Source organism: Diadema antillarum, unplaced genomic scaffold, assembly GCF_040938485.1.
Source record: "Diadema antillarum isolate AM-2024a unplaced genomic scaffold, OU_Dant_1.0 scf00000063, whole genome shotgun sequence".
Classification (NCBI taxonomy): Eukaryota; Metazoa; Echinodermata; class Echinoidea; order Diadematoida; family Diadematidae; genus Diadema; species Diadema antillarum.
In genome coordinates this window covers 3281570-3293666 of record NW_027270952.1, presented here as the reverse complement: position 1 = coordinate 3293666, position 12097 = coordinate 3281570, and the positions used below count along the sequence as shown (strand labels likewise).

At 41.1% G+C, this 12097-nt stretch overlaps 1 protein-coding gene across 3 annotated transcripts in view; it reads right to left on the bottom strand.

Annotated features, from left to right (window-relative positions):
- Window positions 1-205: 205 nt before the first annotated feature.
- Window positions 206-12097, bottom strand: part of LOC139716297 (adhesion G-protein coupled receptor G7-like) — an 85187-nt gene continuing 73295 nt past the window's right edge. For all 3 annotated transcript variants that reach the window (XM_071627862.1, XM_071627861.1, XM_071627860.1), the window contains 9 exons: window positions 9971-10092; window positions 9374-9529; window positions 8187-8372; window positions 7165-7569; window positions 5545-5685; window positions 3761-3885; window positions 2872-3146; window positions 1691-1757; window positions 206-1328 (listed from right to left, as the gene is read on the bottom strand). In XM_071627862.1, coding sequence (XP_071483963.1) covers window positions 758-1328; window positions 1691-1757; window positions 2872-3146; window positions 3761-3885; window positions 5545-5685; window positions 7165-7569; window positions 8187-8372; window positions 9374-9529; window positions 9971-10092 — 2048 coding nt within the window. In that variant the 3' untranslated portion in view covers window positions 206-757. The remainder of the gene's footprint in view (window positions 1329-1690; window positions 1758-2871; window positions 3147-3760; window positions 3886-5544; window positions 5686-7164; window positions 7570-8186; window positions 8373-9373; window positions 9530-9970; window positions 10093-12097) is intronic.

Sequence of the window (12097 nt, the reverse complement as noted above, 5' to 3'; positions counted from 1 at the left end):
CTGAATAAAATGTGCAATGTTTAATCGAGCATAGTACTGATTTCTCTCTGCTTCTGCAAGCATTATACATACAAGTTTATATTATATACATGTAGTACCATACCTGCATACTACTTGAATTCAGACGAAAAGCTTCTGTGTCCGTTATGCAAGCGTATCAACTGTACGTATTTGATTGAAATGTGATTGATTGAAATGTCATTTCAGCTTCTAAACCCTCTATCACTCTAAGCTGAAACGTTGTTTCTGAAGTGTGATTTCAAACGAAATCTTTTGTCAGTTGTGACTGCCCTCTAAATGCACTGAATCAACTTTTATGTTAAGATATTAATGTGCTAAAGGTCATTACCTACCAGTCCACGCAAGACTCGAATAACTCGATCTGCGAGATAATTATCACTCTTCTTTTCTAAAACATTTCAGCCTACGAAAGCGATCAATGCGTCTATTTCACATTTTAAGATAAAAAATTTGATTTGAAAGGTTTGTGCACACAATCATCATTGCATGAACCGCTTATGAAGGCTGCGAAGACCGCGGCAGCATGGCCTGGCGATGAATTACAGCGTTCAAACAACTTTACCATCTTCATGATAGATTAGAAAGATCAAAGATTATTAACTTTTGATATAAAGCATTTCAAGTAGTCTTTCAATGCCTCAATATCCCTCAGTTTGAGCGAACTTCAGTTTAAACTTCGAGTCCAACAAGACCTACTAGGCAGGTTGCTGGAGTACTGCTGCATGTTTGTATCGTCTCAAATACAGTACGTATTTCCCTTTTCCGTCATCGCGTATTGCTCTTTTGAGTCATATGTCCCCGACGGTATGGTGGACTGTGTGTTAACAGCGGACTGGGAATGGGTGAAGACCACGTCGTAAGACTTTCGGGAGGAAGAGAGGCATGGTGCGGAGAGGTTCACTCGACGAACCAGACGCGGGAATCGCCGTCGCAGCGATTCGCGATACCGTCCCATACGATCGCGAAAGTGTTGCTGGCGCAGACAGTAGAGAACGAAGATGAAGAACCCCTGCAGAGAGTTGAGGATGACGAAGAGGACGTGGATCACGAGGTTGTCGTCCCTAATGAGGGTGAAGTATCCCAGCACCCAGGTGAGCCCGAGGAGGAGGAAAATGCTGACGGCGTTTTGGCAGCGGCGTAAGACGTCGCGATAACCGTCTTCCTTGCCGCTGGAGCGCGCTCGCGTTGCGATGTTCGTCCGAGTCAGTCGGTAGATGACCATGACAAAGATTACCATGTTGACGAGGAGGATGATCCCCATAGGGACCATGAGACCGCTCACCATCGACCATCTGCCCAGGAAACAGCTGACACAAAATTCGATACTTCGTTACAACGTGTAGAACTTTCTCCTCTGTAGAGTAAAATTTTGCCCAAAGCGTGAAGGTTTTACAACGAATTAAAATTCAATGGCAATCTTATGTTCTGATCGCAAAAGTATGAAAGTTCTGCTATGTTTCTGGCGAAGTGTTACAGGTATATACTTTCATTGATACAAACATCAATAACTAAAAAACAGAATCAGCCTATTGAGTTAAAAATAAGAGAGCATTTTCCACACTCAAAGGGAAATATTCAGTTTCAACAAGCATACAAGATGCGAGCATCTTCACATGTATACTGACTAAACAAGTGAAAAGGAGGTACACAGAGGGTGAGATATACTTACAAATGCTTCGAGATGTACTTCTTTTTAGCGATAGCTCCTGTGAGAATTACGATGAGCGCCGGAACACCTGTCATAAGAAAGAAGTAATATCACAAATGAGAATTTACGTTCTTCCTTTTGATCATGACATATTATCATTGTGAGATTTCTTTGGGCTCTATCGTTGGTCACCTAGCAATGAATGTACTTTCACTGGTATTTATTTTGCGGATCCTTTGCTCTGTCTGCAATTCTGTTTGATGTACATACTTATGCGAAGAGAAAAGGAAAACAGTGTAAACGGAAGGACACAGATATGAATTAAACAGCCTGACACACATCGGATTATTACGAGTTATTAGGGACAGATGTTTGTTGTATCTTCATACTGAAGTTTATGTCGCAGTCACAGTGGTATGTGCATTCTTTAAGATGACAAAGGACAAATTATGTCTCTTTATGAAAATCTGATAATTAGATTAAATCTGACGTCATTATGATATCTTTGTTCTTGTTTTTTTTTAAGACACCCACTGGTCGAAGAAAAAGAAGGGTTCACATGAGCAACTTGCTAGTGAAGAGCTTTTTCTTCATGGTACTTGATAGTGAAACCCGCAGATATACATTGGGGCAACAAGAGTGTCAACTTGCGACACGTTCCGTTATAGTGGAATGTATTGTATTATTTGGAACACGGTCTGCATCACGACGACAAGAAAAACTTCGGGAAAAAGCCGAATGTATCCTATGGCGTGATGCTAGGGTCATGTGAAGCAACTTTTTATTATTATAATTATTATTATTATTATTATTATTATTATTATTATTATTATTATTATTATCATCATCATTATTATTATTATTATTATTGTAATTATGATTATAACTACTACTACTATTATTATCATCATCACTATCATTGTCATTCTTATTATTATTACTATTATTATTATTATCAGCAGCAGCAGCAGCAGCAGCAGCATCAGCATTATTTTTATTATAAGCGGGAAGCTTATCAATTATTTCGTATGCCATTATTAGGTAAGTGTAACCCCCTGTAAAACCAGATCGACATTATTCATGCATTTGTTTTAAACTTTTTTACTGATAATAGTGATTCCCGTTTCACATCGTTTGTGTATAACAGTATTGTCTTATACTTTTGTTGTGATTAACCGAACATTGTCTCATAAAATGCTCACCCCATGCGACGACTCCTGCCTTGAGCATGAAACGCGGGATGTACGAGTTCACGACACGGACGAGCAGATAAAACATGTTGACCCCCTCAACGCCCATCCATGCAACAGCGGACAGCATAGAAAAGTGCACCAGGCCCGCTACCAAGCCGCAGACACCGGCTTTCGTCTTCAGATGTCCGTCCACCAGGCTCATGATGATGAACAAAACGTAGAGACTCAGCAGAGTCCCACAAAGACACATGAGGATGCGATTAGGCTGTGATTGTCGGAGCTTCCTGGAGAATGGAACGCACAAAACTTCATGCATGACAAACTGATCATCACTTCTGTGATGGACAGGGAAAGCGATTTTGTATTTTGTTTTCATAAAACAAGGGAAGATAAGACTCGTACTACGTATACATAGGGTGCTGATTCAGGAAACACATTCCAAAACATGCACACACACAAAATACCCAGCATTCTCAGGTCAACATGGAGAACATTCCGGATCTTTAATTAAAATGTGTCAAATAAAGCATATACTTATAGTAATCAGTGTGGTAACCTTGACGGAAAGAGTGTGCGCAAGTTAGTCGACCAAGTGGCCGATGCAATGTATTCAGCTGATTCTAGCCTATGAGATAGGCTACTGTATTCATATTTAGGGTGTACACGCATAAGATATAGCCTTAACTGTTAAGTGTGGTATAATCACTGTTGAGATGCTAGTGTCAGCTGGTACATTTTGCTTAAAAACACAATGGTGATTTGAAGTTCACAAGAAATCATGATCAGTCGGTCGATATCGTAGGGAATAGCAACCTGTTGGCAACATAATGTAATTCTGCTTATGCATGACTGAGAATAGAGGACACAGAGAATTAAACGGACGAAAGTTGACATTTACCTGTTGCTTAGATACGTCGCCAAGGTGACCATAAGACCAAAGATGGAGAAAGCGCAGCCGACGTAGGTCAGGATCTCGTACACTTTGTCCACTGTCGTGCCAACCCACCTTCCGGCATGTATATCCTAAGGCAGTGTGATATTGACCAAATTAATGTAGAAATAGTTGTATGCTCATTGTGTATGTGCGTCTAAGTAAATTCATTTGAGGTATGGTATGCATAACATGTCAAGATTTGAAGAAAAACAAACAAACGGAACCTGACACATACAACATACAACAGCTTTCAAAGCCACTACCACGACTGCTAGTAAAGCAGTGCCTTGGGACCTGGTAGTTAAGGCAACAAGCCTCTGCTACCAAAGCAGCTGCAGCGGATCTATTCCTATTACACAACTGCCTTCAAAAACACCAAGAAATAAAATGTCTTCCATAGTTATAGGCATCTGTAGTTCAAAACTCAAACGCCTTCATCTATGCCATTGGAAGAAAACTTGAGGAACATTTTTTTAAAAAGAACCAAACTGCATGAGGTTTCTTTTTGCACTTGGATATAACAATCGTTTTCGACCGCTGCTCACCTCCTTAAGGAGCGATATCTCAGTATCTATAGGTTAAGCATTGCCCTTTATAAAAACCAGGAGATCAAAGGGAGTCGCTGACTTTGTCTTTAAGATATCAACGTAAGATAACTCTCTGACTCATGATTTCACTCCATTTCAAAGTGACTTTTGCACAGTAAGTAGAAGGTCAGATATAGGCAGAATGGTAGAAGTTTCATCAAAATCAAACATTTAACAGAGGATCTAATGGAACCGCAAAAATTTCCACTGAATAATCATATTGATCGCAGTTACACATTATAATCAGCTGAGGCAATGATATCATTAACTCACCACTCTTCTGTAGGTTTGTACGCAAAAATATATCAAACATTATATTTTTGGTAAATATTTTAGTCGCTACGGCTATATGTCATCATTGTCACGTCGTAACAGTAAAACAACAACAACAACAAAAGAAAAGAAAGATGAGAAGGATAAGATTTGTCAAAGGTGGGAAGTGAAGATTGTGTGTAGGTCAATGAAAGACTTGTGAGGCCTTGACATTGTCGCTTCATCTAACAGTCTAATCTGGACGTGAGGTTGTCGTTGATACAACCCTCTCCTTCAACAACAAAAAAGTGATCCATAACAATTCCAGGACTATCTCACAGAAGGAGACTTAGGCGCAACTGCCGAGACTCCTGCGACTCTAAAGACCAAAACATGGCTTGCGCTCTCACCAAGAAGGCGACTCCATAGCCTCGCCTGAGACGTCTCCAAACAAGGTAACAGCTAAATTCGCCTGGAAGTCGCGGAGATGTCGCCGCGACGTATCCAAGACGTCTTCTCAGTCGCGGAGATGTCTCTGCGACGTCTTCGGTAGGTCGCCAATGGATCTCCGCAAAGTCACGGAGACGTCTCGGAGACGTCAAGGACAAAATTAGTCTCCGCAACTTCGCCGCAACTAAGAAGTGATCTCAGAACGTCGAGGAGACGTCTCTGAGACCAACTGGAGACTGGAAAAAGTCTCGAACATATTCAATTCTCTCGCAACCCCCGAAGACCAAACTAGCCTCGCGGAGACGTCTCTGCGACCACTCCGCGATGAGCTAGATTCGAGTCGCCACCAAATCGCCTCCAAGTCTCCAAGCAAACGAGATACCAACTTTACCTTACTTTCGATTTTGATGAGACATCTATAATTTTGTTCGTGTGACTTCAGTTGCACAGTGAGCTTACCATTAGGACTGCGAAATTTGTCAGGTGGTTGCACTCGCATTCAGAGCGTGCTTCCGAACTGGTGTTTTTCAGGGTACAGCCGGCAGTGGACCAGGAATTATCCGTGTAGTTCCAGAAGACACAGCGAGGGTTGCTTGCATTCTATAATCAAAACAAAAAGAAACAAAACAAACAAAAACGCAAGGAATAGTCGTTGCCACATTCATCTGCACTTAACATAAATGGAGCAGGTGAATTAATCGGTATTTGACTGCTGTGCAGCATAAACCATTTCACATTTCAAATAATGCCATCTTAACTTCTTGCGTTTAAAGGCTAGTATCCTGTGACGCATCACGGATCTCTCTCAAGTGAGGTTGTAAGAATGGTTTTGTGACCTCTTGTTTGGATCCACATCCGTGTCGGATAGGTTAGGATGGAAACATTTGACGGAACAGCTATTTTGATCGCAACTTAGAATACATATTGCATAAGTTGTTGATGTTGTCTCATCTCAATTCTCCAAATGATTTCTTGATTACGGTCGATGATACAGCAAATAACTCCCAAATGATTATTTGTTTGTTTGTTTGTTTGTTTGTTTGTTTGTGTCATTTTCCATTTGACAAGATAGCTGGATAGCCAATATTCAGCTACACCAGCTGGTTTTCTATGGGGTCCAGTTGGACGTCATCAGGCAGACCACAGGTCACGCACCCTGATCTAAGCGATGAATGAATAAAGTGAGATCTTTCACGAGCGTGAGTTCCGGCTCTCACACACGGAACAGTTATTTTGACTGCAATAAAGAATGTATATTACATGAGGTGTTGGTGCTATCACCTCACAATTATCAAAGCTTGACAATAAATTGAGGCACAGGATCTTAATTGCATTTCAAAAATGTTAATCAAGCAAAGTTTGTTAATAGGTTATTTTGGAGACTTGTGAGATCATGGCATCATCACTTCATCTAATTTGCATAATATGCCTATATGGTTGCTACTAGTAACTTCTATCAACACATATGAAGCCTTATGTCACTCTGTGTTTTTATGCTACTTTAATATGCAGTTGAATTGCACATTTTGCCACCGATTACTAAGTAGGCCTATTAATTCAAATATCACATTTACACAGACTTACACTTGTGTAGACAACTACTATGTCAGACGATTGTTTTGCTTGTATGCGTTAAGTTTGTTTTTGCTTGTTAATAACGACATGTTTGATTTCCTCTCCAGAATGGCGAAATTGTCACAATTTGCACGGACACGTCTTCCTACGTTCACGTCCCATGACAATTGGCGATATAGAAATCATGGGGGGATCGGTCATTTGCACATGCTGGACCTTACTTGTGGAATCAGTTGCCTCTAGCTATCCGTCACATTTCGAATGTTGACTCCTTTAAAGTTGCCCTCAAGACTCATTTGTTCATGACCATTTTCCAGTAGAATTGTATATTATGATGTGTATTTTTTCATTATCATTATTGTGTCATTCATTTTCAGGTGCATGTTTGTGTAAGGATTTTTGTATTTCATAACTTACTCTTCTACTGCGCCTTGAGCACGTTAACTATGTGGAACTTGCGCATTATAAGTACCCTGTATTATTATTATTATTATTATTATGTACCTTCTTGTGAGTCAGGACTATTGTCACAGGAGTATCCAAGCTGCGTGATGTACCCGCCTGTTCCCCGAAGCTGGCAGCAATGACGTTGGTGTTGATCTGACGGAAAAACTTTTGCCCAGTGTCACCCCTATTGGAGGGGACGACGAACGGTTCTGATGTGTTCTCGCGCTGTACGAAAAGGGAATCGTCGTGATAGACGGTGAGGGCGATGTTCCCATCCTTGCCGTGACTGAGGACCTCGGGTGGGATGACGATGGCGGCTACTTGTACTACGTCCACCGGTGTCTCCTCGAATTCATCGATGGCGAGCTGCTTCACGTTGCTCTCAGTGAGTGCGGCAGAGACGTCCCCAAATGAGCCGAAGACCAAACCAGTCTTCGCCTTTGGCGAAGAGAGGCTTAGTACCTGCAATAGAGGACATCGTTTGCATTTTCATCAATGCTGGAAAAAGCCGGATTTCGTGGAGTTTGCCTCCCTGCTGTATGTGCTAGATTCATTTTTGTTTTTGAGGGGGGGGGGGGCGGGCGGGGTCTTCTCTCATTTTTGCCTTTTCTCTAGGATCATTTTGTGAGGCAGAGATCAGCATACAAGCTCCATTTAAGAGGAGCGAGACTAATGAATGCTTGTGATGAGCTTTACAAAATCAGTGACAGAACTTGACAAAATGTCTCCATAGGACCCAACTGCCTGGATGAAGAAATGTGAAAGGGACAAGCAAAATCTGCTAACAATTGCTCCTACACAGAGCGCACAGGATTGGTACCACCATCAGAAAAAGAGGTGGTTTCATCCTTGACCTGAGAATAGCAAAATGCATAAGGAAACAAAAGAGAAAGGGAATAAAGGGCCGAGGGGAAATGTAAAAAAAAAAGGAGAAAGAAGCAGAATTACAAAAGGTGAATAAAAACAGAGGAATGTTATGAAGAAGGGAAGTTGAGGGGAGAGAGAAAAAAAAAAGCTTGATTGGTTACTCGTCGACACTACAAAAGTGAATTTTGTGGTATTTGTCTTTTAATACTTGCCTGGACGGCAATGTTGGGCTCAACGTTTTGAAAAGTTTCATTGGCTGACACATTCAAGTTTAAAAGCACTGACTCCAGCGATTGAGTTGCAACGTTGGGGGCGTTATCCGACTCTTGAGCTTCTTCAAGCGCATCGTCATCGACGTCTGCTAGATTGTTAAGTATGGACACAACTTCTCCGGCACTCTGGATGGTACATGTCAATGACATCAGGGCCAATTCAAGAGTTTATTCAAAATACAGGAGAGAATACTGTCAATATGTCAGATGCATTTCTTGTTTGCTATGGATTGTCTAAGCAGAGCTTTGAAAGAAACTTTAATATATCATAGGTATTCGCAATTCACAAGTCTTATCTTTGCATAGAAAAAAAAAAACGTACCAAAGAGGAATGTAATGGAAATAGTGTTCGGAATTCTTAATAATGGTAATGACAGCGATGAAAATAGTGAAAATGGCAATGATAATCATCATTATCATTATCATTATCATTATCATCATCATCATCATCATCAGTAATACAGCTGTACTCGAAATAGTAAGAATGATAGTTCTGAGATGATAAAGAAAAATGGCTGCTACTACCTGTATCTGCAACGCTTTTGCTACTACTGCTACTGGCAGTGGTGGTTGTATGAGCAGCAGTAGTGGGAGGAGGAGAAAAATAAGTACGACAAAGCTTGAACTGTTTACAACGTCAGACTTTCAGTATACCGAATGTCCAAAAAATTTACAACGGGACCCTCCACAATGACATCTTTAAAAATAGTGAATCAATCCAAATACAATCTCAGGATATGAAACTATAACTCATTGCCCACATTTTACAGAAAACTCCATTCGATTTACTTCAGAGGTCAAGGAGAAATGAGGAATTTTGTAGAGGATGTCAAGAATCTCTACCCTCCAAGTTCGGTCTATTGTATTCACACACAAAAGCATCGAAGTGCCAAATTTGGAAGAATCAGACTCATGTCATGCTTTCCAACATTCCACATTTCTCTGTGACCGCTTAACCAAATTGAATGGGGTTTTCCGCAGAATAGAGCTAAGATGTTATATTTTAAGACCCTGAAGTAGCATTTAGACAGTTTAATAATTTTGGGTGTTATAAATTTGATTGTACAATGTGTATTTTTTGGACATACTGTACATTAAAGAATACAGTGGGAAGAGCCAGAGCGCACCTGTGTAGACGTTGTCTCAAGATCGGCAGCTTCCTTCAGAATGCCGCTGACGGCCTGCACACCGGCCGACGAGATCTCGGCAGACTCCTCGGTGATCGATGCAACCTGTGACAGCACAGCCTGGGGGTTTTCTTCCAGAGAGTGATCCTCAAGCGACTGGGTAAGAAAGTTTACACGTTGAGATACGATCGGCAAACACATACATACATACATACATACATATTATGTATACTTCTACCTGAAGTGTCATTTTGTGACAATATTTTAGGCAACGGAAAGAAATATACTTCGTGTATAATGTCTCTTTACATATTGTATAAGATATATCTACTAGACGTCCCAGTCAAGTTTTAAATAGCTTATTTTCTGACGATTCACGCGAAGATGTATATGACATATTCTATGTAGAAACTATTTACATATTTGTGTATGATGTATGTTATTCATAGTGTGAATAAATCAATCCAAATCAAATAAAATGTTTCCATTTACTGAAGGAACGTATCTCTTAGCTCGGGAAAAAATGGGTGTTGATGTCGTTGCTGACGAGTCGTCTAGAAATATAAGCACACATACTCTCCCTCATATAATACATACCTGTTCTAAGTACTTGATCTGTTCGTCTGCTGTAATGTTTTTCCCGCAGTTGTCCTCCGGTTGCCATAGGCAGGCAGATATGTAGTCGCCATGGCACAGAGCACGCGCAATAGGCTGTTCCGCTGTAGGACAATTATTGTTTGAGAAAGTCAGTTAGTGTAAATAGTTTAAAACTAACGGGGTGGCTGATCAAGAATCAATGCGGCACCGTGGATACCGTTCAGCATTCTCGTTCTGCATAGTCTCATCTTTGCAATGAATTGTATGATAGATTGATCATGACTTTAAAAAATATGTGCCAACATTGCCGGAAAGTTCATGCTTACGCTTAGCTACACACCAATATTTCATATCACGTAATCATGGTAAACGCGTACATGTCAGTGTAGTGGTTTAATACTTCATGACGGCTGTTTCTTCTGCTGATTTTCTTTCTGATTTCTCAGATAGTTCAACACGACAAAATCTCTGAATACATGTAATGCAAAGTATGAGACCCAGAGGAGTCTATTTCCACCAAGCAGTACTTTTCATTAGGCTCTTTCTCAATGTGATATACTTCTTTCTGTCCACCAACACGATGATATTATACCTCCAACGTGTATCATAATTTCTGTACGCACACTAGAATTACGCATGTCCTAGTGTTGATTTGATTGACATCAGTATCACTGTGTTACATTCCAAAGTGGGACAGAAAATAAACTGAGATGAGATCATGTGAAATGATCTGAAATTGAATATAAAAAAATGAGATAAAATGAAATGAAAGATCTAGATTTCGAATGTGCCTGATATCTTTAAGGCCGATAGTTTCGCGTTTGTAAAATAGGTATTACTGGAGTAATGGTGACAGCCCCCGTTTGTGGGATATCATCGTTTGCCTTGAAGAGCCTACCTCTGGTAAATAGGAACATATCATTATCTTTTTAATTGCCGTGCAATTTGTCGTTCAAGTGTAAGTAGAATGTAAAATAAGGTTCTAGGAACACTACCCCCTGGAAAACCACCCTCCGGATAACTACCACCCGGATAATTACCCCCAGGACAATTCCCCCCTAGGGCATCTACCCCCCGGACAACTACCCTCCAATGGCAATTACCCTCCAGGGTAATTACCCCCTAGGACAACTACCCCCCGGACAACTACCCTCCTAGGGCAATCACCCCCTAGGGCAATTCCCCCTTAGGAAAACTACCCCCTGGATAACTACCCCTCGGATAACTACCCCTGGATAACTACCCCCTCTGATAACTACCCCCTGGATAACTACCCCCCCCCCCGGAAAACTACCCCCTGGGTAACTACCCCCCGGAGAACTACCCCCCGGAGAACTACCTCCAGGATAACTACCCCCCCGGATAACTATCCCCCGGATAATTACCCCTCGGATAATTACCCCCCGGATAATTACCCCCCGGATAATCACCCCCGGATAACTACCCCCCCCCCCCCCCCCGATAATTACCACCAGGATAATTATCCCCAGGTTAATTACCCCCTCCTCCGAAAACTAGACCCCAGATAACTTCCACCAGATAACTACCCCCTCCGATAACTTCCCATGGATGATTACCCCGGATAAGTAGGCCTACAACTCCCCCTCCCCCAATAACTATCAAGAGGAAAATTACCCCCAGGACAGTGCACCACGCCAATTACCCCCTGGGTAACTACCTCCCGGGTCATTGCCCCCACCCCCCCCCCCCCCCAATCTTACTTTTAATAAAAAGAATATCATTACTACAGGAAACGAAGTTCTTTGTATTATTTGCCAGGAATCACGGAGATGCCATACTGATACATCATCTTATGAAAACAACATCTTAAGGATTTACGATTTGTATCGTTTGCATTTAGGACGATTTATGTACAAGCTTAATTTCTCCCTCTGTATTTTGACTCTATGTTCATAAAAAACGAAGCTGTCCCTTCATATCCGGTAATCCCGTAAATGTCAATGCCTTTAACCAAAACTATTTTCGCTAAATCTGTATTTTCTTTTACTGTTCCGAAATCTTGGATTTCTCTTGATAGGATAGTATAAAAAAAGTTTTAAGTTTGAATGCCTTTACCATTGAACTAAAGACATTTTGAAGAAATGTTACACTTCAGAATGAGTTAAA